The 24,882-nt window shown below is 31.2% G+C and overlaps 1 protein-coding gene across 3 annotated transcripts in view; it reads left to right on the forward strand.

Moving 5' to 3' along the window:
- Window positions 1-24,882, forward strand: part of LOC148611551 (unconventional myosin-Ia-like) — an 80,753-nt gene that overhangs the window by 36,453 nt on the left and 19,418 nt on the right. Inside the window, exons 3-13 of one of the 3 annotated variants that reach the window (XM_088592212.1) lie at window positions 3,699-3,846; window positions 6,659-6,777; window positions 7,130-7,216; window positions 8,148-8,213; window positions 11,967-12,071; window positions 13,478-13,540; window positions 14,222-14,239; window positions 18,805-18,837; window positions 21,675-21,869; window positions 23,232-23,402; window positions 24,025-24,090. In XM_088592212.1, coding sequence (XP_088448338.1) covers window positions 3,699-3,846; window positions 6,659-6,777; window positions 7,130-7,216; window positions 8,148-8,213; window positions 11,967-12,071; window positions 13,478-13,540; window positions 14,222-14,239; window positions 18,805-18,837; window positions 21,675-21,869; window positions 23,232-23,402; window positions 24,025-24,090 — 1,071 coding nt within the window. The remainder of the gene's footprint in view (window positions 1-3,698; window positions 3,847-6,658; window positions 6,778-7,129; window positions 7,217-8,147; window positions 8,214-11,966; window positions 12,072-13,477; window positions 13,541-14,221; window positions 14,240-18,804; window positions 18,838-21,674; window positions 21,870-23,231; window positions 23,403-24,024; window positions 24,091-24,882) is intronic. The other 2 variants (XM_088592214.1, XM_088592213.1) reach the window with 2 other exon arrangements.

Genomic DNA, 24,882 nt, shown 5'->3' on the forward strand with positions numbered 1-24,882 from the left:
TGAGGATTTCCCTTGAGATGTTGGTTTGCGTATTGGTGGAATTTCAGAGTTGGATTTTGCAAGTTCTGGATGCCATACGTTGCTTGGACTTACACGAGTGTGACGTAATGGATTCAGTTTAGTTGACCCATCTTCATTTTCAGATTGTACTGAGAGTTGACTTTTTAGAGAACTTCTTTCTTCTGAAAAACTTGTGCATGAGGACTTACTTTTTGGTATACCTCTCAATTTTTGAGGTGTATCCAGACCTTCTTTTTTTTCTTTCTCTGTAATAATGGAGTCATGTAATATGCTGATCGTCCTATTTAGACCTAAGCTACAGCTAGAAGTAGTTCCAGTAATACCAGATGTCAAAGATTCATGGTATGTAATTTCAGAAGCATCAGACAATGACTTCTTAGTCAGTATATCAGGTGGCCCTAACATATAATCTCTACCACTGCCTTCTGTTATGTTTGATTGTTCAGACTCTTTGTGACTTGTGAATGTGTTACCTGATTCCTTGGTAGAAGTTGTCCCAGTAATCCCAGATGTGACAGAATCTTTGTTTGAACTACTGCCACATCCCAGAACTTCCTGTACCTGTATTGGAACATGGTCACAGAGATGATTGAGTTTAAGATAGCCTTCTTGAGCAGGTTGTTCTGTAGGTAAAGAATCACCTGCAAATGGAAATTCCATTAGTTTTGTTGTTCTTACAGTTGGAGATGTTTGATCTTTTTCTGTAAAGTTGAACGGTTTCATCATTTCAAAGTCTGATGGATTCATGCGAGTCAGTGTTGGACTTCTTGGTGTTCTCTTTAATGGAGACCTCAGACTTGTAGTTGGACTTTTTACTGTGTATCTGTCAGATTTTGGTATCGGACATGATTTCCCCCTTTTTATTAGAGATGGAGTAGGGGAAGGACTTCTTGTAATTGGTTGGTGTGTAATTGGCTCTAGTTTTGGACTTGGACTGTGTTGTCTCTCATTAATTGTGAATACATTAGCCTGCAATGGACTGCGAGGTCTTATAACAATAGTCCTTGGGCCTTGATTGTGTAGATACATATTTCTATTATACATTTCTACAGAGTTTCTGTTCATATTAGGTCGCTGTGTAATTCTTCGATTTTGTGTAGCTTTCTTTTTCCATAATCTGTATGAATATGCAATATACAGCAGAGAAGTCAATATGAATGCTCCTACAAAAATGTAATTACCAATGGACTCAACCAAGTATCCATTATTACCATGTATATATCCACAGTCAGCTGAAAACACAGATATAGCTGTTGGTTCAAATTCTGCTTCACGAATCACTGATGTTACAAGAGGAAGAATCAGAATCCAAGAAAATGTTGCTAGAACTTTAGCAACTGTGAGCTTTGTTGTGGAGTTTATGTATCGATCTGGTGATGTCCTTCGCATTCTTTCATAGGCTATTATGACTGTACTTAGATAAGTACATCCTTTAACATGAAGATGTATGAACTGATGGAAATGGCATAGTTCATAAAATTCATAATGTTTCAGCATGAGTCCTATTCTGATTATTTGCATGGGTGTTATGATTCCACAAGCTACAAATCCTGTTACTAGAAACTGTACTAGCACAAAGTTAGATTTCCAGTTATGTTTAAGAGATTTATGTAGAGTCATTAGGTTTGTTATTGTCCCTGCAATCATTGTTATGGCTAAGATCAAAACTGAAAGCATTGTAGAAACTATGTTATGGTCTAATGGGATATCTTTACAAGTGATGTTAGTGTCGTTACATAATAATGAGTTGTTGGTCATGGCAGCGATCTTTTCTTCAACACTTGTGAGTACGCTGATATTCATTGTCTGTTGTGCTGAAAATGAAATAAAGTGTGTTTCAAATAATGATATTTTAACTTTAAAAACCTATTTAGTTGTTCTGTTAGTGGTTGGTTTGAGTCTAAATACTTGCGTTGTTGTTTTCTGCAAGTTATCTATTTTTATAAAGTGACTTTCACTTTAGTGAGATGATATTTTGCTGTTTCCAAGAGATAATTTCAGCTATTTATTATTTGTTAGTGGTTGATTTATCATGGAATTACAGTAATAATAATAAGAAAAATCACAGTTATTTAAAAAAAAAAACCAGTTACTTAAATATACATTATTACCTGCAAAATTGATCCAAATGACAAATGTAGTTTTGCAGAATAACATAAATATTATAGATACATCATACAATCAAAATGTTTATCCTTTAGTTAAATTAGAATTAATGTTTACTCTATAATAAGACAGTAATATTTACCTTTGATGTTGTTGTAAGACAGCTGCTAAAATGAGGAGTGAATGTTATTGTTAGATCTATGTATGACTTATCATGAAGTGTTAATTATTTTTAAAGGTCTTTGCCATCTTCGTGCCTTTCCTCATGGCAAGTTCTGTTTATGAACATTAAGCTGGGTTTTGTGGCATTTGGAGCATTTTGTTTATAATTGATGTTTTGTTTTGATTTGAGTCAGTTTTTTTTTTTTATGTTTATCTGCAATTGAAGGTTATAAATTTATTCAAACATATCATATAGTGTATTCAATTATGATCTTTTAAGTTACAGTCTTTGTAAGAATCATGCAAAATCTGAAAAAATGTGATACATCCCAAAAAAGGCTACATATTTTTGTTTTTGTAATTAAGTTGTTTTATGGGTCTATATTATGTGCAATTATTCATTCTGATCTGTCTGCTCTTAGGAGATAATCAACTTTGAAAATCCAGTAGATTCTATTGTATTTGAGTGTCATTTACAGAGTTATCTCCCTTAATTTTGAAATCCACAGTGCATTCTACATAATTTTTATCTCCTATGAGCACGGGTTATATGAAAAAACAAATGTTGATTTCTGTTTACTAAAGTATTTTAAACAAAATGTCAAAAATAAAAATATGTAGGCTTTCCAACCATATATTACATTTTGCATGGTCCTTAGCTGGAGTGCTAGATTTGCTCTTTTCTGTTCGCCACAGAAATAGCAAAAATTGGTGCATTGACATAAATTCAAACAATGTTTGTTGAATAAAATAATGGATTTATCTAAACACCCCCCCCCCACCCCACCCCCCCAACCCCAATTTAATTCAGAAATTATTGCATTAGTTATTTTTTAAAGATTTTAGTTGAAAATGTCATTTAAAAATTAGTAGTTTTTGAAAAATATCCTGCTCTATTGATGGTCTGAACTCCATAACATGAATTTTAATTATTGCAAATTTAAGTTGGTCCCATTTTTTATAAAAAAAAAAAAAAATTATGTTTTAGTTCTGTTTGAATTTAAAGTACATACTTTTGGAGATTTTAGAGAATAAATCTATCATGAATAAGTGCAGTTACAGAAATACTGTATTGTATTGTGCTAATTTTAGCACATTTTATTGCTCTGTCTACCGAGTAAAACCTCCAGATTAAATTTGGCCAATTATTAAGTCTGAGTTTAAGTATTGAGTGCACCCTTAGGGTTCGCCAAATAAGGGAAACAATAAAATTACTGAACACTGATCCAATCCATAATAAAGTCAAGTCCAATATATATCTGGTAAATAGATATTACACAAGTTTATAAAATTACAATTGCCAAAATTTTTCGTATACTTTACTTGGCTTAAAAACGCCAAACTGTACAAATAAGACATTCTGTATATAAATGTGTCAGAATACACCAGGTATTCTGTTTTTATTACAGAATGGTATGGAGGTGATAGGATTTTCTCCAGTTGAGGTAACAATGACATTCCAGTTAGTGGCCAGTATTCTAAAACTAGGAAATGTTGTTTTTGTTCCAAAAAGTAACAAAGATGGCACAGATGGGTGTGATTTGGCTGATACATCAGGTAAATACATTTTTATTGCAGAAATGCTGCAAAGAAAATGCCACCACTGTTTGAGTATTTCTTTTGAAGGATGACTTGTATTGTGTTGTCCCTTTTTATACAACCGCAAAATCTTTAAATATTCAGCTTTTTCAGTTAAAAGGGTCACCGAAGTGGGATCACACCCTGAACTTTTTTTATTTCTGGACCATATTTTGAAATTTTTTTTCCTTGGATTCCTTACCTGCATTTTTATACGATCGGAAATAAATTTTGGTCATATAATGTTATGATGTTGTCATTGTTGTTGACACAGTGTCAGCATTGTTAATTTTTTTGTTTCTGTTCGTTAACTTTAGTTGTAGTGAACCAAATATCATGAACTTTGATGTATTATTACTTGCTGCTCCAGGAATCTTGATTTTAGTAAAATGGGGTCAATGATCCCAACTGTTCTGCCAAAACGGGGCCGAAAAAGGTAAAATAGGTGTTTATATTAAATTGATGTAGAGAGCTTACTTCTCATTCCATTTTGACAATTCTTTTTAAATTTGTATCTAGCGGTAATTAAATTCTGTTATTAGAATAATTAACAAATCTTAAACAGCATTTAACATTGTTGGTCTATGGAGCCAAAGACAAAGTGGGGCCACACTTTAAAAAATAATCTTTTTTTTCTGGTTTGATTTTGAAAATTTAATTTTATTTGATTCCTCATGAAAACCCCTGCCTGCGTTAACAATCAGATTTCAGATATCTCTTTAAGTTTTCTTAGTTTTAAGTGTTCAAAAGAGCCATGTATTGGTTTCCGTATGAAAATCCCTGCCTAAATATAAGAGCTTTAGGAATTATGCCTAGCTTATTTACTCTATAATTTACTGTTTTTGAGATAATGTAGTACATAGTGATTCATGAAAGCAATTTTTACTTAAATTGAATTTCAAAATACCATGTGCAATAATGTATCCAGATCGGTTGTTTTGTTCATAATGAACTCTAAATCCCTGTGTTTAAATGTGTTAAAAACTAATATTGAGTTTACACTAGAGTTCAACTGGCTGTGGTTGTATCAAGCTGCACTCGATAATGCTTTTTATTTATTTTGACATTCATTTTGAGAGTCCTTTAGGTAGATCTTGTTAATATCTTGAGTGATACTGACCTTGAGATAAATAATCTACCTTCCTCAATTTCTTTTTAAGTATAAGTTGTTGAAACAAGGGACTGTTAATAACATCTGGTCTTGAACCAACAGACCTTCCTCATGCTTTGGTATTGTCTTTGTTGTTATAAATGTCCTGAACAATGCAGTACGTCGAGCCCTGTGCAAGTCCAGGTGTCAAATGAATAGGCCTGCAGCAGCGCTAAGCTTGTCGTAAAAGGCGACTTAAATAGTGCTCAGAACCCTAGCCTGGAGCTAGGATGCTCTGCCCACAGAGCAACTGGGTTGTGTGCCCCAGATGGTGGAATGGGGTACCTCAGGCATGTTACATGCTGGGGTTGTCAGCCTGTAATACGGAAAACCTGACCGCAAATTATAGTGGTGCACTGTGTTGGGAAAGATGCCACGTTCCTTGCACGTTAAAGAACCCTGCTGTGGTATTCGATAGGAGTAGGAACCTTTGCGCTCCGCCACAGGAGGCTAAATTGCCAGACCCTACCCATCCATCCCTTTTTCTAATGGCAATAATAAAAAATTGTCGACCCTATTATCCTTGTGCCCCATCCCCTTTTTCTCATTTCATGTTCATTTAATCGTCCATTTCATGTTCATCACCTGAATATAGCTGAAATATTGCTGCTCGGGCATTAAACCCCAACAATCAATCATTTACTAGAAGGTAAAGTTTTTGTTTGGAAAATTGCCCTTATATCTTATCAGGTTCATACATAGAGTTTACTTTGAAACTTTTTATGTGCAAATATAGTTCTGGACAAAAAAAATTAACAAAAAACGATACACTGCTTCAGATTATTATAATAAATCAAAGTGAGGTCCATCAAGGAAATGTGTCTACAAAATCATTATTTTTGTTATTTTCCAATCCATTATTTTTTTAATTGATATAACTAAGTTGTAAATTTTGGAATGTTGAATAATGAATTTCCTTTACTTTTTATTTCATCACATATTCTATTATAAATGAATAAAATGTTTCCAAATCTCATTTGATTATCTGAAATTTAATCAGATAAAGGCATTACAAATTAGTGTGTTTGTCTTGAAATTTTATTTTACTTTACAAATCACAAAATTTGTTAATAAAAAAATCTTATCACTATCATTGCCTAGTTGTTTTGTAAAAAAAAAATGTGATGATTAATCTTGAGAATAGAGCAATTTGAAATTTAGAAAATTAATTTTTCATGTTTTAATTTCTTCATTTGTCCTTGAGTATTTGTAGTTAGGGGCCACCAGTTTGGCCTTAAGGTTAAACTTCATCATAATTTGATCCTTGGATGAAAAATGTCTGTTGGTCTACACACAGTGATTCAACTATTAAATGCTTTTCTATTTAAGTTAAACTGAAAAAATATAGGAAATACAGTTACAAGGATTGTTTATAATTTATTCGCATAATTAACTTTGGAATAATTCATGTTTGTTTGTTTACTGTTTTATAGTTCATGGAGCCCAAACTGTCCAACTTTAAATTTAAAATAATCCTGTTGTAAATACACAGGTTACTGGGCATATGTGCACATGAAATTTGTAGATGTCTCCAGTTTAAAGGTCCAAGGATCTTCTAAGTTAAGCTATTGAAAAGAATAATAAAAAAAAGCATTCTGTCTCCCTTAATGCTACAACTGTAAACTTAAACATTTTTTCCAGAAATAAAAGATGTCTGTGAAATGCTAGGGTGTTCAACAGAAGTCCTGTTTGAATCTTTGACCCAAAGAACAGTAGAAGCCAAAGGTGACAAGGTCAAGAGGGACTTAGAAGTCGCTGAGGTATACATCTTTGTAAACTGCATGAATTATGTATCATCAATTGGTGATAGATGCAAAGTAGCAGGGAAATTTCAGTGTTAAGGTGGCAAGGGATTTGGCTTAGGTTTCATTGGTACGCCCTTCTGCGATAGACTGTTATATCAAGATTAGAAAACTGATGATGAATGATAATCTGTTGATCACTATTTTATTTTAGAACCATTTTGATGTTTAACTTGTTAACAACCCATGATACCACCTTGGTATCTAATGATAATTTCCATTTTCACTCATTGTCTGTTAGAAAAGAAAATAGCAAGTAAGCACTTAAAATTGGTTGTGTAATCCTTGTTTTTTATTCCTTTTTTTACAGGCTGTCTATGCAAGAGATGCTTTATGTAAAGCTCTGTACAGTAGAATGTTCTCTTGGTTGGTTTCTAGAATAAATGATAGCATTAGGGTATGTACCCATTAACTATTTGGTTTCTAGAATAAACGATTGCATTAGGGTATATATCCATTATTTATTATACACCTGCTCCATAGGATTTTAGTGTAATGTGTTGTGTAATTTTTAATCAGCTGAAATTTGTAAACTATTCGAAAAGTAGGGCGATGTTGGCATCAGAGTCTTATTGATATATTTCTTCTTCATAATTATCATAATTTACACAAGAATTAAAACAGTATGATATTAAAGAACAATGGTAATTGTGTTAATAAACCTAACACCGATTTTTCCAATAGAGAGTTGTTAAATATAAATGGAATATATGCCCATTGTCTGGTAACTGAGAAGTGTTACATGGCCACTTTAGAAATTAATTTGTTTTGTTGCTCCATTGATCACGGCTTTGAAGGAGAAGGGTGGTATATTATTTTACCTTTGTTTTCTTCTGTACATTTTTTACCGTGTTTCTGTCTGTAACAGTTTTTTTCTGTCACATTTTTCTCAGCAACTACTCATCACAGTGGCTTAAAATTTGAACACATTCTCCTGTAGCGATGTCATATACTGGATTCATTTTTGGAAAAATTTAACAATTTCCTGTTTACCAAGGATTTTGTTTAAGGAGATCAATGACATTTAAGGATAGTTAACTTTTATAACTCTGTATAACTGCAGAAATATAATGGCAGAAAAGAGAGTTGACCTTATAAGATGTATTTTTGTTAAAAAGGTGTCAACTTCATACAGGTTTTGATGTATTGAAATAATGTTTATTTCGTTCATATTTTATTGCTTCTCATGGATTTTTCTGGCATTTAAAAAGGATCCTTTCCCTAAGACAATGATATCAAAATAATGCAATATTCCCAAAAATTTGACAGTTCTAACATCGTTGGGAATTTTTCAGACCATTATATATATATATCTTTGTATATTACAGGTGAAGTCCAAAGGCAAAACCAAGGCTATGGGTGTTCTGGATATTTATGGTTTTGAAGTGTTTGAGGTGAGTACTGTGAAAATATTATTGTTCCTGGAGTATCCATTTCCGTGGTTTTCATGGGTTTGGTAAACCACAAAATTTGGTTCCCAGTGATAATTTTAAGTTGATAAGTTATCAAATCCATGAATTCAAGAATTAACAGACTGCTAATTTTTTTCCTAAAACCACGAAAATTGGTACCATGAATAAAAGTAGTTTCACAGTAACATATAAGGATATGATTCAGGGGCTGCCTAAGTTAGTATGCTGCTTATGAAACATCAAAGTCTTAAATTCTTTGTACAGTAAGATACTGTATCAATTCAAAGTTCACCTCAGCCATCTTTTTCTGGGTCTGTTCATTGTAGAATATTCAAACATTACTTTAAGAGATATTTATAATTTCTACTGTGCCCTTTTTGTATGAATTTTTTTGTGTCAGACATATAATGACATTTGTTCATCCATCATTTAATCCATGTGTGTTGTAAGGTAATTCAAAACTCGGATTTTAATAGTTTTTTTTGTACAGTCTTTGCTCTTATTGAAGTAATTTGGCCAACTTTTTTTTATAATCTGTTTTACGGAATTTTTTTTTTTTAAATTGGGTCAAGGGGAGCAAATAAAAATAAAAATAAAAGTCAAAATCTTTGTGAGTCGATGAAAAAAATAAAAGCAAAAGTAATTGTTTTTCATTTTTATTTATTTTTTTTTGCTATATTCTAAATGTGTGAAAAGTAAAGGCTTTTGATACCCAATTTTGATGTACATTTCACTTCTTTAATAGTTAAGAGTGATTGATACTGTTCTTACAATGAAACAGAATACACACAAATTTTTACTTTTGAAAAGATGATGTATGAAATATTTTCGATGGGTAGATACATTTGTACCCCTTTCCAAGTTTTTGGCTACATTTCCGAAATGTTTTGAATGTGTATTTCAAGTCATTTGTAAACATTTCGACCCTTCTGACAATATATTTTTGTCTAGGTAAATACATCAGAACTCATGCCACATTTTATCTTATTGTGACTAATCAGTTACGGTTATTAGTTGGTGAATCACATTTGTATTATATCCTAGGTATCACTGGATGTCGGCAACTTATTGATATACCGTGTTTTGGTAATGGTTTTATTGGTAGGTGAAATGATCTTGATAAAAAGCTGCAGCTGAGATGCGCAATGTTGTCCATCAATCTTTAGTTTATGTGATTTGATAGTTAAATTTAAAAAGGTCTGTGTTGTTTACAATAATGACATGTACATTTATTATAATGACCAGTAATCATCAGCTGTCCAAGCCAGATAAAATGGTAATTATAGGCAAGATGTTTACCCAGTACAGTATATAAATGTGATTCCTTTAATTTATCCATCGAGGATAATCTTATCTCTTGGTAGTTAGACAGGAGCTTTTCTAGATGAGATGATTATTTTGAATTTGCAATTGGTATTGAAATACTTGGTTACATCAGTATCAATTGCAGAGGTGGGATGTTGGATGAGTCTTGCTGTGTAAAATGTAAATAATTTGTGCAGAACTTAGACATAACTTTTAAGCTAATATTGCCCGCTGGTGTGTTGGGCAGTGTACGAGAATGTTGTTTGGTTAATAAGCATTTATTTCATAATCATGGAGTTATATATATTAATCCTTGTGTAGCTGTTTGCATAATAAAAATGTTCATGGGACCATGACACCTTTGTTATGACAACCGCAGCTTTCTCATCAATTGTTTTGTTGACGGATATAGAAAAATTCACCTTTCTGTATTCCCCAATAATAACGAGTTTGAAATAGTTGTAGGCCGATCTTCGAACGCATTGTTGTTGTGGTCGGCCATTGTCCTTCAGTGTTTTCATTAACTATTGATAAATTCTGAGAGCTTCCGATAGCATACTAAATTAAAACGATCGCTGATTGGTCACTTCTTTATTCGTCCAATGAAAACTTGCGGTCTATTTTCTTTTATTTTTAGCATGGGATTTTCTAGCAAATATTCCAGGAGTCGGCAGATTTTACAAAAATAAAACTACATTCACGTACTTCTATTTTTATTTTATTTTTGGCTAAAATAGGGTCGGTGGTCCCGTAAAAAAAATTATAAACAAATGTTGGCCTTTCTATATGTTCTTTCATTATTTTCCAATTTTACCTGTTTCACTTACCAATGGTAAAATCAAGTTTAGTTGCCACTCGACTCTGTCCATCACTTTTAGGGGATACCTATTTGACACAATAAGAAGGTTTTGATGGATAAAGAGGGTAATAACACTTACATTTAAGGAATTAAGGGCAAAAGGATAAGAAATAAGCATTTTCCTAAATTTTTATTTTGTATTTCATATTTCCAATGTCAAATTACAAAATTTAAAGCTTATCAGCAACTTCCATTCTGGTCAGAACCTTGTCCAGCATTAAATCACAATCCAAATTAAGAGCTGTCATAAGTTTTTTTTTGTGTCCATACTTGGTCCTTACCATTCAGGATTTGACCTATGTGGTTGTATCAAGCTGTACCCTGCAAAGCATTTGATTGGACATTTGACACAATAATATAGAAGCCTTATGTGATTTACATAGTTCTTTACTAATAAATTTGGAATCTCTGCAAGCAGATGTGGGCCTCTCATAGACTTGTATAAGAATCTGTCATATTTCATTGTGGAAATTACTCATTTTAAACTGTGAAATACTGTTTTGGTATTGAACTGTATTCTTTGTGGGCTTTGTCAGACTGTTAATTAGAATCTAATCAATTACTTTAAGGTGTCATCTTCAGCTTATTTTGGGAAACTATACACCATTATATGTAGGTGTACTGAGGTTTATTAACATATTTTATTGTTAATAACACATAATTCCAGATACATTTCTTAAAAAAGGAAATGTGGGAAGTACTCAAATTGTTCTATGTTGACATTGAATAAGTACACAACTATATTCTTTAATATTTCTTCATTTTATCAGATATTTTGAATTATTACACCTGCCATGTAACAAAACATGGATGTAGTCATTCCCTGCCTAGCGGAAGTGAGGGTATCAATTAAGTGAGCATTGCTCACACTTATATTCTAGTTTTTGTAATCAGATTGGCTTTTTCAGACAGTTAATGTTAAAAATAGTACAGTCCCAGAACTGATCCACTCAACTATTTGATGGATCAATGACCGCTGACTGATTAATCGATGAAGAATTGATAACCAATGACTGATGACCAATGACTGGTGACCAATGACTGATGGCCAATGACTGGTGACCAATCTTACTGCAGATAAATGATGGATGATCAGATCATGTAAATTTCCACTGGAACAAATTTAATATAATACCATATTAAATTCACCTTGAATTTAAGATATCAAATGCACAAATTGTATTTTGTTAAAATAAAACAAATGTGAAATAAAAGTAATTAATTGATATTTAAATCTATTGCATTTTGTAAATTTGTGTAAAAATTGACAAACGAAACAATGTAATCCGTGTAATACATTGACCACTCAGTGGTTACGTGATGCAATCACCAGTTCAATGGATTAGTTTGATGGATCAATGACTGATCGGAAACTGATCCATGATTGATGACTGATTGCAATCATAGCTTCATGGATCACTTCAGGTACTGTAAGGTATTTCATTCACTACTCATTTTAATATATTTTTGTTACTTATCCTTTAAATAATAAAATCATTTAATACAAAAACACTGACACAATCCATTTGGTACTTTATAAGTGATCATTTGTAACTGTATAAAAATTTCAGTTAAATGGTTATGAACAGTTTATCATCAACTACTGCAATGAGAAGTTACAGCAGATATTTATAGAGAGGACATTGAAAGAGGAACAGGAGGAGTATGTGAAGGAGGTAAGCTTATGTGATATGTTTTACTCTTTGGGAGGTATTTTTTTTTTAGTACTGTAAACATAAATATTTTTGTAGGTGCTAATTTTTGTAGATTTTGTTGAATGGAGTTATTAGCTCACCTGTGTCAGAGGTCCTAGTTAGCTTATGCCATCACTTTATTGTCAATTATTAGCTCACCTGGGTCAGAGGTCCTAGTTAGCTTATGCCATCACTTTCCATCCAATTATTAGCTCACCTGGATCTGTGGTCCTAGTGAGCTTATGCCTTCACTTTCCATCCAATAATTAGCTCACCTGGATCAATTGTCCTAGTGAGCTTATGCCATGACTTTCCATCCAATTATTAGCTCACCTGTGTCAGAGGTCCTAGTGAGCCTATACCATTACTTTCCATCCCCTGTCCATAGAATTATCACATTTCGCTGAACTGGATGGAAACTCCATGACAGATATAATGTATGGATGAGTTCTTACTTTCAGTTTTCTTTGATCAAACAAGATAGGTACCACATCAGAGACATATAATCTTCTGATTGACCATTTCAAGGCCAACTCTACCACAGATGCCAATATTTTGAAACATGATAGGCTTGATTTCATCAATGCCTTCTTCAAACCATTTGTTTTTCTTTGGCTCAAGTGATTTTAGTATATTGATCTCTTTAAATGATAAACATTTTGTTCCATTTGACCAAAAATTTGAACATTTTGTTCTTATGACCACATAATTTCCAATTTCTCTTCAAGGTTTATATTTATGATGGTATGTTTCAATGTAGAAAGTACTTTTTTTACTTTTACAAAAAAATGTGCTTTTTTTTTATTCCCACAGAAATTAGTACACCGATACTGTTGTTTACAGTACAATTTTACTATGAAAGTATTTTTTTATATAAAAAATCAGAAATCATGTGATGATAATAGATATTAGTTGTAAATGTATAATTTGAATATTAATGTTATTGAGAAAAGTATTCCATAACGCCAGTATAATAAAATAATCATGCACTATCTAGATCAAATCAAATAGTTTCGCAGATGATAAAATTTGAAGGATAGGAAAGTCTTATAAATCAAAATTGTTAATATATGTTACATGGTGTGGAAACAGTTGGCTACTGAAAAAGGTAAAATAGACACAACACATCTATTTTAATTAAGGTTTAAAATCAGGACCAAGACAAAGCTTTAGAGTACCTAGTCCTTGCATCATCATTAGTTATAGTATAACTTTATTTGGCATCCACATAATTCATGCCATTGATGAAATTTAGTTGAGATTCTGTGTTAGTTTGAGTGTATGTGACCAAACTCATGTTATAAACAAGAGGCTAGATTTTCGGAAAGATTGTATTAGTTCTATGTTCATGAAGTCCTTCAAAGTGTTTTACGTCTTATTTATTGTAGGGAATAGAATGGATACATGTTGATTATTTCAACAATGCAGTTATATGTGATTTGATAGAAAAGGTAAGCTAATTAATGGAAGATTTAATTATCTAGAACATTGTGTGTGATTTCAGATTAACTTTAATTTTCTATACTCCAATTTTTTCTGATTATGGTAATATTCTTGTGCTTATAGACAGAATGTGAAGCTGAGCATGTAAAATGATACCTTGTTTTTACCTTTCCTTTAAATTTCCTTTCCAAATCTTTGCTATGGACCATAGAACAACCTTTATTTGCTAGTTTGCATATTGTGCATGTCATGTTTTTTAAGCTTCAAAAGATTGTCATTGAAAATCACTGTTCTAGAATATCTACCCCATCATCAGTCTAGGGAAAAGTTCAAAATTGATGGAAACTCTAATTACTGGTACAGTCAGACCTGTCTTTGTCTTACGTGACCATCTAAGAAAGAGTAAAATCTTGGGTTACATGAGACAGGGTGGTACTTTATATACAGGTTAAAATTACCTTAAATAATCATATTCTTTCAAATCAGTTATTGCTAAATCAGTGGTTGGTAAAACTGTCTAAATTTAAAGCAAATTTAAATCCTAGAATTTGCTGTGGGAAAGATAAATTACATTTGACTTTCATGTGGTATTAAGCTTGACTTATTCAGAAATTCTAGAGCACTGAAAGACTGTGACACCATTAATATTTTCTTGTGTTTTTATTGCATTTTTGATGGTATGTTTACAGAATCCTAGTAAAATGAATGTAAGTCTATTCACCTTAGTTATAATATAGACAACTAACATAGCCTTTCAGTGGTAGTTCAGTATCATCAGCAGGCAAAGTTTTATTATAATCTTACAGCTGTGTAACAATTACAAAGTATTATTATAGCCAGAAAATACATTCAGCACTGAGTAAATATTTTAATTTTAAACATTTTTTTAGTACTACCCTATTTTGTTTTACATGCATTCCAAATCTCTTAGTTGGATGTGTATACTAGTTTTAAAAAGAGGCTGGAATGAGAGAGGGGGGTTCTTCTTACTGTTCCCCTTCTTAACTGTTAGTTTTACCCTAGTTTTTCGTGAGAAATATTTAAAAAAAAATTAGTAGTCCTTTCAGACTCATTACAGTACCTTTTTTACATTAAAAATATGAAAAAATATAACCTGTATGCTTTTTAATGACTATTCAGTGTCTAATTTTCTGACCTTATTGTTTTTGTATATCATTTTTAATATTGAAATAAAAAGATACTGCAAAAAAAGTCTGTTGGTAATGATTTACTGATGGTAAATTTGGGGTTTCTTATCATATTATTAAATGTAACCTTTTAATTGACCTCTTCAAACAAATTTAACAAAACCTTTGATTACAGTTGATAAGAATTATATATATTTTGATACGATAACCACATCATATCATTTAGTACTGAACTACTACTTTGTACATGGAACTGAAACATATTTCATTTTATGTGATGGCTGAAAATGTTTTAAAACATTTTGATGTGGTGTGGTGCTGGTATTTGTGAAGATTTTGCAAGGTGAATTAAAATAATTTGTTGCATATTCATTGAAGTTGCTTATCTCCCCTTCGTTTATTTGAATTCCTTGTCCTTATTTCCTCGACATTTAGTTAATAATGTATTGTTGAATGGTACTGGTGAAATATTGTAATAATTAAAGTATGTGTAGTTATGATGCATGATCCACTTTTAAACAAATATTTTGAGGTACAGGTTTACTTAAGATTCATGCTGGTAGACTTTCAATATTTGGTCATCTTGTTAATTTTATATCCCATTCTACAACTGGGTGGTATATTTGAATCACCTTGTCTGTCCATCCATCTTAATTTCATTACAATTATCTCCCAATAAATAGATTAATTTCAAATATGTCTGTGGCTTTATATATAAAGTGCATAGGTTGTAAGGGATTTTAGCTATTGTCCGACAAAAACCTCCTGTACAAGTGGGGGTATACCTAGCACAACAACACCCAACTTCATGTTACTGTTGATTGGACTTTGACCTTTATAGCCTTTTCATAAATATATATAGTTTCATGATTTTGGGAATGGTGAAACAGTTTTTGTTTTTGTTTTTTTTCAATCTGAGGTCAATTTTGATAAAAAGAGATCAGATTTTATGAAGTAAAATTGGAGTAATACTTGTTTTGAAGATAGGAAGAACATTGCTGGTTTGAAGTTTTTTCTATTTAGTGAGACAAACTTTTTTGTCCAAAATATTTCCTATTCAATGAATGAAACTTTTTTGGTCAATATATGTATATAAATATTTTGGACTTTCAGATAACAATTTTATCAGTTAGGTGTCCTAAGTGATGTTCTCATTTAGCAATTAAATATGAAATTTTAAACTGCAACAACAACAAAAAAAATCAAAAAAAAAAAAAACAGACGACAGAAAAAAATCAATTAGTTAATCAACAACAATACAATGAACCAAAGAAACACCGCCAAAAAAATAAATAGATAGAAACTCCACAAAAAGCTCTATCCAAGGAAAAAAAACAAAAATAAGAAAACATCCAAAACAAACCAAAAAGTCTTTAACCAACAGGTCTGTTATATATTGTACTCCTTGCTGTTGCTTTGTACTTACACTTGAAAAAAAAGGTATATTATATTTGTAACTGAATAACAAAGTAGATAATGTATTTTTGTACATTTTAGGAGGATATGAAGTAAGGTACAAACAAATTAGACCCCACAAAGTGTTAGCATGATCACCCCACTCCAGTTCAATAACACATTATTGTAATGGGGGATGGCCTATATCTTTGGTTTATTATATAGTTGTAAGATCTTACATATATTTTCAAATCACACTTTCTTTCCATGGTACAAAATGTTATTTAATGTACAGGAATATATAAAAAAAAAAATGATGTAAAGATATTTGTTGTATTTATATTTTATTTTGTATGTTCAGATATTCTTCAACTGTTAAAGCATATTTGTATGGTTTTGCTAATTAATTTTAAAAAAATAGTTACTTTGTATCTGTGAAATCTGCCCAAAACAAACCCTTAGTTATCAATAACACCGTCTACATGGCCACATGGGGGTCAAGAAATAGATAACCACCGGGACAAAAAATTGTCCTGAAATTTTAAGGTAGGTACCCAATAACTCTCTTGAATTGGTTAATTCTATGACATAACTGTTAGATAAAGACTATATAACTGTACATTAGGATCATTTTGGGATTCATTATGTCTATTTTTAACTATTGGGCTGATTAGGAAATAGATAAACACTTCAACACTATGCTGGTAGGGTAACAAGCTAGTCCTTGACCTCTTGTGTAGCAGTGTAGACTGTATGTTCTTACACCTGATCATTATGACTTGGATACTTGATTAAACCTTGTAGAATTTTCAAAATATGTTTTTTTTTAATTTTTAAATTAAGGTTTCAAGCAATTTATCATCTTAAAAAAAATTGTAATCTTCCAAAATGATGAAAGTTTTGCCAAATCATGATGATTCTTTCCAAAGTTTTTATACGCAGTCACATGAAGTGGACAGGTATTATGTGATACTTTTTGAAAATACTTGTCTGTCCGCCTGTCTGTTCCCTGACAGTTTCTTGATGATACTTTGAACAGTCTGATCAATGAATTTTTAAAAACTTTTTACAGTTGTTAAGTACAATAAAATACAGGTTAAGTTTAATTACAGCAAAATCTAAAATGTATTTTTCGAGTCAGCCCATTTTTGACATTTTGCCATCCCCTTTTTTCACCATTATGTGGTGGGATATCACTTAATGTTTAATTTACACTTTTTTTTTACAGAATTATGATCTTAGACTGAATTATTATAAACATTAAAGACATGTAATATTTATTATAATCAGTTATACAACATAGGTAATATGCATGCTACCACCTCCACATATTGGTACATATTATCACTAAGATTAACAGCATGCTTGGCTTACTTTGTGTAATGCTCACCAGGTCTGTCTGTCTGTTTGTATTGATAGACAACTTATGGTTATTGGTCTTTAAAGTAATGGTTTTTTGTTGGAAAGAATGAAAGTCAGAAAAAAATGGTTTTAGAGTGGAATAGTCTTATATGACTGATATAATCTTCAAGCCTGGCTAATCGCTATCATGCTATGCCGAAATATTCTTAACATCATATACCAAATGAACTTGTGTAGACATGTTTCAGTTAATTTACTATTTATCATGAAAATGTACTGTCTTTTTTTTTTTAAATATGGTTTCAGATTTTATGTGATCATTATGAACTGAATAATTCTTTTTAAGCCAGTCAGCTAAATGTCACACTTAATGTAATTATTTGAAATTGGTGAAATTCTCAATTTGTCATTGTTTTTCATAAACTGTAAAAATTACTTTTATTGTTGAGTACCAGTTTTTATGGTTTGAAAAAAAAAATTTGGTTTGTAGATTTTTAGATTCATTGGGAACCGAATTTCATGGTTTGTCAAAGCCATGAAAACTATGAAAACCATGAACCCCACAAATAATGATACTTATCTATGAATACAGTAAGATTGTTCCAATCTCTTGTTTACTTGAGGAGGTAGACTTGGGTAAATGAAATAACTCTTGAAATCAGTGGTATGTTTATTTCATATTAAATTTCACCAAAGCCTATCATGCTTCCTTTTGAAACAGAATGAAATCAGTCAAAGTTACTTTGATGCTTACATGAGATTGATGTAAAATGCGGAATACAAACCTTCCAATGATTTGAAAGAGTTGTGCCCCTTAGCCTAGGTCCTCTGCCTTAAAATCTTTCATACAGGAGATTTTTATTGTTGCATCATTCTCTTAACAACATGCAGGGGTTAATTAAAACAACCGTCACATGGTGGTGTTAAATTTTAGATACATAGAATGCAATGTAATTTATAAGCTGCACTCTGGAGAACTACGGTCAATTTAGTTAATATTACAATAGTTAACACTTTGAAATGAGTATTGCAGGAAAAGTCTGAATGTTAAAAAAAAATTTAAATAGCTTTACCGAATATACTCTGTATGTATGTGTATGAAAAGGAGGAGTTCATCACCTAAGAACCTAAGAAGAGGTAATCACCCTCTTCAGCATTTGCATTTTTTCTGTTGAAGTTTTGATGGGAAAGGTTTTCATAGAGCCAGCTCATGCTATTTGTCAGTAATGTGATTGTAAAGGAAAATGATGAAGACTTATGGCCTTAACATTTTTCAAAGGTTGAAAAAGACATTTCAGTGTTACAAATTATAAAATATGCCTTTTTGTATTCTAATTTTAAATATGTGTGTATTGGTTTACATACAGGAGGAAGGCATAAATTCTTACCTCAATAAAAAGGTTGGTATGGATTTCAGGGATAAATAGACTACACTGGTATAGAGATTGGATCATATTAACATGCACTTATATTTGGTGGCTTCTGCTGAAGGGGAGTGAAAGTTCCAACTTCATAGGCTTTGTTGTAATAACATCAGGAAAATTAAAGAAAACTGAATGTCAACTGATAGGGACAAATTTAAAGTAGAGAAAGCGTTCCATAAGAACCAAAATTTATATAGTCAAATCTTGATGTTTCGAACTCGGATTAGTCGAAATATCGGATAACTCGAACTAATTACAAAGTCCCAGCAAAACTCCCCTTACTCCAATGCAATTTTACCTCGAATGACTCGAACTCGGATGAGTCGAAACCTCGGATAACTCGTGGTAGTCAATCAGTCCCCATGATAGGACTTTGAGGTTAATTAACCCTGATGTCTCAAAGTCAACTAATTAGTCGGAAAACTGATTCTTTTATTACAAAGCATGATCGAAGTGTGTTTTAACAACAATTAGCGTGGCTTTTAAAATTAATTTGTTGATACTCTTTATGGTTTGATTTGTTTATTTAATTAAATTAAAATTGTGTGTGTTGTTAAAAGAAACAAATTTCATTAATAACACGAATTCACCCTAATAGTGATTACAGATTTTGATATTTTGATTTTTTTTTTTAAATGGACACTTAGTTTTCTGGCAAAACCTTGAGTATTGATTGAATTTCTGACATATCAAAAAAAGAAATGTTTTGATTTTAAGGTTTATGGCTCGAATTGTATAGGTCCAAAGGCCGAAAAAGGGTCTAAAACAGGCATTTACTAGTTATTAACATGGATTTATGTGAAATTTTTTATCCCATCAGAAACCGTTTCACTTCTGAAATTAAATTATTCCCATTTGAAGTAGAAATGAGGGGAATTTTAATGTTTAAGAGAAAAAAAACTGTGCCCAAAATTTTTAATAAATAGTGACCAATTGCTTCAACAGATAAGTGGTTACTGAGAATCTCAATCGATTAATCACATATAGAAGGTAAACTGACTGATGTGAGTCTTTTCAATCTCCAGAACTCCATTAACAAAAACATGAAAGACTATATTACCTGTGTTATGTTGTTAATTTCAAAAATCAAACCAAATGATGTTTTGGTATTTTGTTGTTTTGATAGGTTCTATGAAAATCTTAAAATCATTAAAATGTTGTGATGGATTTATGACGTTAAAGCTCCATATTTAGTAAATTAAGACAAATCTTTGAAGCTGATATGAGATGGTAATTACCACACTTAAAAATCTAAAGAGCAAATATTCATGGTTAGCACATATATGATGAAACTGCTTGATAAACATGATACTCATGAACTTTTCATTGGTTGTAATAAAGACCAAAATATAGTTCATGATACACTCCACTTGACATTCAGTTGGTTAGACAGGTATTGCAGACAAGATGTTGGCTTTTTAAAAGTCAGAAAATTATTACATATGTTGTTTCATATAATGAATTATAATAGCAGTAGCTTTCAAACCAATGACAAAAAAGATAGTCATAAACAGCTACATGTACTAGTTAAGTTTCTGAATGAATAGTCACTTTTAAAGATATGGCATGTATTCTGAAAAAAATTGCTAAGATTCTCTGTTTAAAAAAAAGTAGTGTGACAAAATGCAGAAACTATATTATATAATTCTTTCCTTGTTATATTGAGTTGTAAATAGGAATTTAAGAACTGTACAAGGACTATCATTATAATGCTGCTGTCAGTATGTAGGGGTTTGTACACTTCTAAATAATGCAAACATAGCAGTAAAATATTAAAAATTCGGATGGTATTGCACCAGTGTATCATTTTATTTTATCATTTCAGTAAAAAATTAATTCTTTTTACAATTTTAAGAAAAAATGTTAAAAATTCAATAATGCTTACTGGTATATCATTGCATTTTTTTTGCAGTACTTAAAAATATTAAAAGCTGACTGTATATAATTGCTTCATATTTTAATAAAAGCTGATTAATTTTGAGAGGTATGAATTTTGTTGTGTTCTTCTTGACCAATCAAGTGAGCAAAGTAATTCTTGTGAAATGCAAAAGATTCTGAGTGTGTTGGGTGTTTACATGATAGTCATTTTTCATATTTACGGAATGCAAGCCAATTTAGTTTTTCAAAAGGACATAACCCACCAACACCTGACAACCTGTTTGGCGGTCTCATTGGGGAAAGGGAAAATGATAAAAAAAAATTTTGGAAACGTAAACATTTTCACTTCGGTAAGTACCTGAATGGTTTGAAATAAATTGTTTAGAAGTATCCAAGTACTTACCACAGCTCTAATAAATTGAATATTTGAATTTGAAGTCTACTGCCATCCATTGTTCCAATTTGTAGAAACCAAAGTCAGAAATATGAAAAAGGACTATTGTACTGGTATTGGGGAAAGTTGTGTTTACCTTTGATGCATGTAGGGTATGTGATATAAATGAGAATCACATATTAATAAGCAAGACTTATCTAATTAAATTCATCTTGTGGCCTTGCTGTGACTTTGTATCGCATATATTTACATATTAAAATTTATACAGGTATGTATAGGGTGCATTCTAATCACAAATTTTGATTTATTGTAGTAGATCATTGAAATACATGTACTAGTAATGTTGGAATTTATTTTGGTTTTTGTTAAGACTTTCTGATATACTTGTATATCTTTACAGAATATCTTTGGTATTTAGTATTGAAGAATTCCATTTCTTTTTAGCAAACCTTTGGTATGATAGCAGTGTTTCTTTTTCTTCTTTTTTTTAATTTTCATACTCTGGTGTTTATATTAAAAAGTTGATTTGACATATTTTCAGCCAAACTCTGGTATACTTGCTATGTTGGATGAAGAGTGTATGAGACCTGGCAATGTCACTGACATGACGTTCCTGGAGAAAATGAATGTTGCTTGTGCCACACATCCACATTACGAAAGCAGAGGTTGTCGGAAAAATCAATCGGACAAGACATTGGATATTGATGTGTTCCGGTTACGACATTTTGCAGGAAGTGTAAGTTAACTGTATAATGTAAAGGTCTACTAAAGATGTTTTGATTGGGAAGTAACAAGAAGATTTTTAATTTTATCAAATATGATTTTGAAACATAAATTTTCTCTAGTATTTGTAAGTATTCTTTTTACTTTGAATTAAGGTGTACTTTGTCCCATTAATGCCTTATAAATATTATTTTCTGGACTGAAGTTTCACTTGGAAGTTCCAAAAGTTTAAAATTCTTGTCATAAATTATGTTAGTAGCATTCTTAATTTTAATTTTATTTTTATAATAATTTTTTATTTTATAAAATAAAGCTGTAACAATCTGAAACTTTACCTAATTTGTTCCAGTATGTGTAAGAAAAATATTTGTTCATTATTTATTTTTAACAAAAGTGGCTTTTTTAGCTCACCTGGCCAAAGGCCATGTGAGCAATTGCCATCACTTCACGTCCGTTGTCGTAGTTGTCCTTGATCATCATTAACAATTTTTTAAAACTCTTCTCCTCTGACACTATATATATCTCCAAAACCAATAGGGTAGACAAATTCTGACAGGCAAAAAGTGTTCAGCATGATGAGATCTATCTGTGGTCAAATTTTCATGGTAATCTGTTTATCTATGTTGGAGATGTTGTCCTTTTTCGACGTTTTTTTTCGCTGTTTCTTTCAAAAATCTTCTCCTCTGATACTACTAGACCAACTGGAACGAAACTTGGTATGAATGTTCCTTGGGGTATACAGCATAGAACTGATGTTGGGATTTATGATTTGCCGTAAACATGGCCACCATTACTAAAAATAGAACAAAAGAATTGTTGCTCTTGAAAAGTGAAAAATTTATGTTTTTTTTTAGGTTTTCAGTCAATATCTTGAAAACTATGATAGATAGAATGAAACTTTCAATTGCTGCAATGATCGTTATGATACGACCTACGTTAGTTTGCGGGATGAAACTTGTTGGACAACTCCTTGTAAGAGTTATTGCCCTTGAAAGGCAAAAAATTATGTTTTTAGACATTTTCAGCCAATATATTGAAAACTATAATGGAATATTCAATTGATGAAATGATCCTAATGATAAGTCCTACCAAAGTCTTCTGGAGTCAGAATTGTTGGCAGATCTTTTTTAAAGTTGTCGCCCATGAAAGACAAAAAAATTACCTGGTGAGTGATTCAGGCTCCTCGGAGCCTCTTGTTTTATCTGAGGTGATATATGGCAATCACTCCACATGTTGTACATAAATTCAAAAATGCATCAAATTTTCAGTCTTTTTCAGATGATGCTATCTTTTGTTTTTCATTCATGTGCCACTTTATATTAATTATATTTTACTTACAAATATAATAAATGCATGGACTATTGCACTATTGCAGGTTATTTATAAAGTGAATGGTTTTATTGATAAAAACAATGACCTACTGTTTAGAGATTTGTCTCAAGCCATGTTCAAATGTAAACATAGGCTGTTACCTTCGATGTTCCCTGAAGGTGACCCTAAATTAAAGTCAAGGAAACGACCTCCAACTGCAGGATCACAGTTCAAGGTAAAAGTAGTACTTTTGAAATGAAATCATATTCTGTTAGTCAAAATTAATTTCCTTTGTTTTTTTTTTTGTTGTTTTTTTTAAATTAATTATTTGAGTTTGTTTGACAGATTTCAATCCCATTAATTGAAGTAGTTTAATCTTTTCTTAGGTACATTTCTAGAAAAACTATTAATTTATATTTTTTGTTCCATCATTATTTTTGGGCAAATTTTTTTGTATACTGTTAATATTCTAATTTTTGTGGTGGACAGAAAGCGAGGGAAAATAGTATCCAGGAAATGGATTTTTTAACACTATAAATGGCTAATCATTTTTAAACTGTGAAAATATGTTCATTTGACAGAATCTATGAAAATTAGCAACCATTTAAACAAATACATTTACAGTACTTAAATATAGTTATAAACTTCATTGAAGTATTACTTTATTATAAACCTCATAATTGGGCTGTCCAGGCAAGACTTGTAAGAGTTATGTCATGAACATTTAATACTCCCATCATTTTATGGCTAGAAAAAGAAATACAGAATTGGAAAATGTTAGGAAACCAAAATAATCATGTTTATGGTAGCTACGATTGGTGATATTAAACATGCTATTTTTTTGTCTCATTTGACAGATGTCAGTTACAGAGTTGATGACAAATCTGTTATCAAAGAGTCCAAATTATATCAGGTGTATTAAGGTAATCCATTTTACAATATTTGTGAAGAGACTGTTTTCTAAATATTACAATAGAAAAAAAGAACGAATATGGTGAAACATAACAAGTGCACTTGGATATAACCTAAATACAAAATAATACAGAGATAACAAAGAGGTCCTCAACAAGTTTAAATTCACCTTCTAGTAAGCTTTGAAAGGCTTCGACAATAAAAGTAATATAAACCAAACAGTTACAGAATGATGACACTTCTTTAAAATTGAACTAAAAAGTATTGCAGGTTTACCAACACAAAAAAAGTTTCTTAGTCATTTATAGTACTATTTTTTGTTTTGAGACAAGAAAGTATCAAGAACCTGTTATTAAACAAGGATATTTCTTATGCTAGATTAGGTAATAAAAAAACCTTGATGTTGATTCTCATCCAACCTTCATATTGAGCTGGAGGACAGATTTTAAATTTAACCACAATATCTGTTCTAGTACCTTTCATTCAATTTTACCAATAAAAATATTCATAGCATATGTTTTGAGTAGTTATTTAATTTGTGACATACCTCTGTTTTCCTTTTTTCCAACTTTTCCAACTCAAAAATATCTGTCATCTGAAATGAAATCAATGCTGTACTTTTACAGAAGTACTATATACACTGTAAACTAAAAAGCAAATTGGACAAAGTATGAAAAAACATCTAGAAAACTTTTTAAAAATTTGAATTGTGACAATTTTTGATTGGGAGACAGGGATGACAATCTGCTAATTAATTTTATAGCTATTACACTGAGCATCTTTTAGCTAAATTTAGTTATGAT

Source organism: Perna viridis, chromosome 7, assembly GCF_037379345.1.
Source record: "Perna viridis isolate PV_CMFRI_1.1 ecotype Kerala chromosome 7, ASM3737934v1, whole genome shotgun sequence".
Lineage (NCBI taxonomy): Eukaryota > Metazoa > Mollusca > Bivalvia > Mytilida > Mytilidae > Perna > Perna viridis.